This window comes from Frankliniella occidentalis, unplaced genomic scaffold (genome assembly GCF_000697945.3).
Source record: "Frankliniella occidentalis isolate FOCC.00 unplaced genomic scaffold, Focc_3.1 Scaffold16, whole genome shotgun sequence".
Lineage (NCBI taxonomy): Eukaryota > Metazoa > Arthropoda > Insecta > Thysanoptera > Thripidae > Frankliniella > Frankliniella occidentalis.
The window spans coordinates 71,917-75,503 of NW_026267146.1; the positions used below are offsets into that span (position 1 = coordinate 71,917).

Below are 3,587 nucleotides of genomic sequence, written 5' to 3' on the forward strand. Positions count from 1 at the left end.
ATATTATAACCAAAATAAAACGTCACCCCTCTTTGCACATAGGAAGCTGATGGCGTTCATCTGGGACAGCTCGCGGCTGGACTTCGAGGCGGCGCAGGACTGCGAGCTGGTCACCGCCGGCGAGCTGTTCGGCCGCTCGGGCTACGGCATCGGGCTGCAGAAAGGGTCACCCTGGGCGGACGCCGTCACGCTGGCCATCCTCGACTTCCACGAGAGTGAGTAGTGGAGTGGGTGTCGCCCAGCCGGGCGCGGGGGGTGAGAGCGCCCGCCGTCTCGAAGGTAGGCAGTCCCGCATGACAGCCCTGCCTGCCGGCCGGCCTGCCCCACCCGGCGCCCTCCCAGCGCCCGTTCTTAATTCGCCAGGATCCAGGATATCAAAACGATGTCAACGGGACTGCTTGTGACCTACTTTGGAAGACGAGGGGTATGTGACTTATTTTAACTGTCATCCTTTGTTCCGCAGGCGGCTTCATGGAGAGCCTCGACAACAAGTGGATCCTGCAGGGCAACCTGAACCTGGCGCAGTGCGAGCAGAACGAGAAGACGCCCAACACGCTCGGCCTCAAGAACATGGCGGGCGTCTTCATCCTGGTGGCGGGCGGCATAGCCTTCGGCGTCGTGCTCATCCTCATCGAGATGGTCTACAAGAAGCACCAGACGCGCAAGCAGAAGCGGCTGGAGCTCGCCCGGCACGCGGCCGACAAGTGGAGGGGCGCCATCGAGGTGGGTGTCTAGGGACTGTAGCCTCGGGCAGGCCGTCGTACTGGGAACTGGGAACACATACTGACACATACAAACATTTCTAAGAAATTCAAGATAACCATGCGCGGGTTGGACTTTGCATTTAGTCAGAATCGGGTCGACAAAGGAAAAACTGTAGGTTTTCCGTGACATTTCTTACAAGTGACATCACAGCTCTTTAACTCACTGGTCTGTTATTCCCGCAAACAGAGGGGATGTGCAGCGGAGGTGCAGGTGAGTTTGTGCGTTCGCGTGTGCAGTAGGACACAATAATTATTACACGTGAGATCAAACACACTCTATGTTGTTTTCTGTGGAATGTTAGCCGCACCCCCGCTCCACAACGCGCCACCCACCACAACTACTACTCACACACCGACTCACAAAGCTAGACCGTAGCGTCACATTTGCACCCTCTCTCTCTCCTATCCCCTTCATATTTCCGTCTTTCTCTATCTCGGCCCTCGTCAGTCTCTATCTCTAAACGCCTCGTCTTGTCCGCAGAAACGCAAGACGCTGCGCGCGACCATCGCCGCCCAGCGCCGCCTCAAGGCCAACGGGGTGAACGACCCGTCGGCGCTGTCGCTGTCCGTGGAGGCGCTGCCGCCGCTCGGCGCGCCGCTGTCGCTGGCCGGCATGGCGCTGCCGCCGCTGCCCGTGCACCCGCAGCAGTGCCTGGGCCAGGGCTGGCCAGGCAGCGGCACGGCCAGCGGCGCGCCCAGCGGCGCCCCCAGCGGGACCAACACGCCCTGCGACCTGCGCCAGCGCGGCCGGCTGGCCAGCGTAGGCCGCCACCCCCAGGACCAGATCCACGTCGCCAGCGTCACCTCGCCGCCCAGGGGGTGAGTACGCCAGCCAAGAGGCCAGCAGCCTCCTCCGCCTCCGTGCTCGAGAGTAGCACGCTATACTACTGGACCCACACCGTGATCTTGCTTGTTGAGTGTACCGGTTGTCCAGTCTAAGACATGACAGTACGTTGGGTTGCCTATGTACTGACTCCGGGGGCTGCAGGCGCGGGGCGAGGCGGGGGAGTGGTGGGGCAGCTGACAGACCCCCTACCACCCGCCCCGCGCCTGCAGCCTGGAGCCCCTGCAGCCAGTGCATAGGACACTCAACCTACTGGCATGTCTTAGCCTGGACATTGTTGGGTGCATCACGATCCCTGAACGATCTCTGACCGGAGTTTATTTCTGACCGCCAGGCCGAGGAGTCGCAGCACCTCACCGCACAGCTGGGTGTACAGCGACGCGGACGTGAGCGAGTAAGGCGACCATCAGTCGGCACGACGTGAGCACGTCACGCGGTGGTCACAAACACGTCACGAGCACGTGCTCAACAACGGCGTGCTAGCGTGCGGCGGCACCTTCTCGTCGGCGCGGTGTCACCAACATGTCTTCCAGAACCGCTCCCCACTCCATCACCAGACTGGACTTCTCGCCATGAGAGTGACCAATACACACCTCTCCAGCGAAGAGGGAAAGACTTCGTGTCCCGAAACTGTTTTCCTTTAGAAGTATGAGCCGTGTGGCCTCGTAGCGTTGATAGTGGATCTAGTTCAGTTCGGACCAACTGTCCCGGGTCGCGCAGCGCGCACCTCGGCGACGTATTGACGGGCGGGGGCAGAGCGGAGGGCCCAGCACGCCACACATATGAAGCTTGCTCATTGTTCGGATTTCAGAGGATCGACAATACAGCGTGCGTTCCATCCACAGGTTACAAACTTTTCAATGTTGAAATGTGACATCTCCTATTAACTTTTTAACCGTTCTAGAAATTGGTTTCGAATGTCGTTTAAACCCGGTGTCAAATCAGTACGGCAGATGGGGATTCAATTGTTTGAGCAAATCATGGAATTTGAGGCGGGACACCAATTAATGTGAGTGGCTTTAGCTAAATATTTGTACTATATTGCAGAACCCACGGAAGTGCCACATGGTTAAGATAATAAATACATTTTTACTAGTACTCCTGTTTAATTTTTATTTTTTCTGAAAGTAACCTCCCTTGCCTTAATATTTCCGATCTAAGACCGTCTACTGTGTGGCGCATGGGGATTTCCGGGATTTCCGTTTTTAGGGGTAGGATATACCCCCCGGATGGCTCAGCGAGGGATATCGGCGGGGCCAGTGCAACATGCCCCGTGGGGTATAGCTACCGGATGTCAAACATCTGATGGCATCGCTTCAAGACGTCCCTGTTTGTAGCCGACAGTGCCCGAGTCAGCTTAAAATGAACCGTCTATAGACGAATTCATTACTTCCGCAAATGCTAGAATATCAACCAGAATTAAACAGCGCTAAGAACTAAAGCGAAAACGAAAGATCAATGCCTCTCCGAGGCTCTGCTCTCGCCTTGTCCAAGCTCTCGGCGGGACAGGAGGACGCGGGGGTCCGATTCAGGAAAGCATTGCCTACCCTCCAGACACGATTTCAGCGACAATCATCGACCCACGCCTAGATTGACACGGCGTCACATCTTAGCTTTAGAAAGGATTTATGAGCCTGGGGTCAAAAGGAGCCTAAACCCAAAGTCCTCGTCCACGGTGTAGAGAGATATCTCTCTACACCGTGTCCCCGTCACGACAGACACCTTAGAGAGAAGCCGTGGCCTACCTCGCCCGCGTCCAAGCGACAACTCATGTCGCGGCGACAAGTGATAGTAGACACGTCCCTGTTCATGGACACAAAACTGTGGCCACAAATGGCGGCAATATACGATGTCCGACGCCACCAGCCACACGACCCTTTTGTAGTTAAACAGTTGTAGCTACAGTCGACATGACCGCATGCAGCTTCATCCGAACCAAAACTGTCGGCCCTGAGATCAACTCCCGCGGGCGGGGCAAA

The 3,587-nt window shown here is 56.9% G+C and overlaps 1 protein-coding gene across 1 annotated transcript in view; it reads left to right on the plus strand.

The window, feature by feature from the left end:
* LOC127748855 (glutamate receptor ionotropic, kainate 5-like) overlaps positions 1 to 2,706 on the plus strand; it is an 11,971-nt gene extending 9,265 nt beyond the window's left edge. Inside the window, exons 5-9 of the mRNA XM_052264138.1 lie at positions 43 to 215; positions 464 to 723; positions 952 to 975; positions 1,246 to 1,583; positions 1,943 to 2,706. Coding sequence (XP_052120098.1) covers positions 43 to 215; positions 464 to 723; positions 952 to 975; positions 1,246 to 1,583; positions 1,943 to 2,006 — 859 coding nt within the window. The 3' untranslated portion in view covers positions 2,007 to 2,706. The remainder of the gene's footprint in view (positions 1 to 42; positions 216 to 463; positions 724 to 951; positions 976 to 1,245; positions 1,584 to 1,942) is intronic.
* The last annotated feature ends 881 nt before the right edge of the window (positions 2,707 to 3,587 follow it).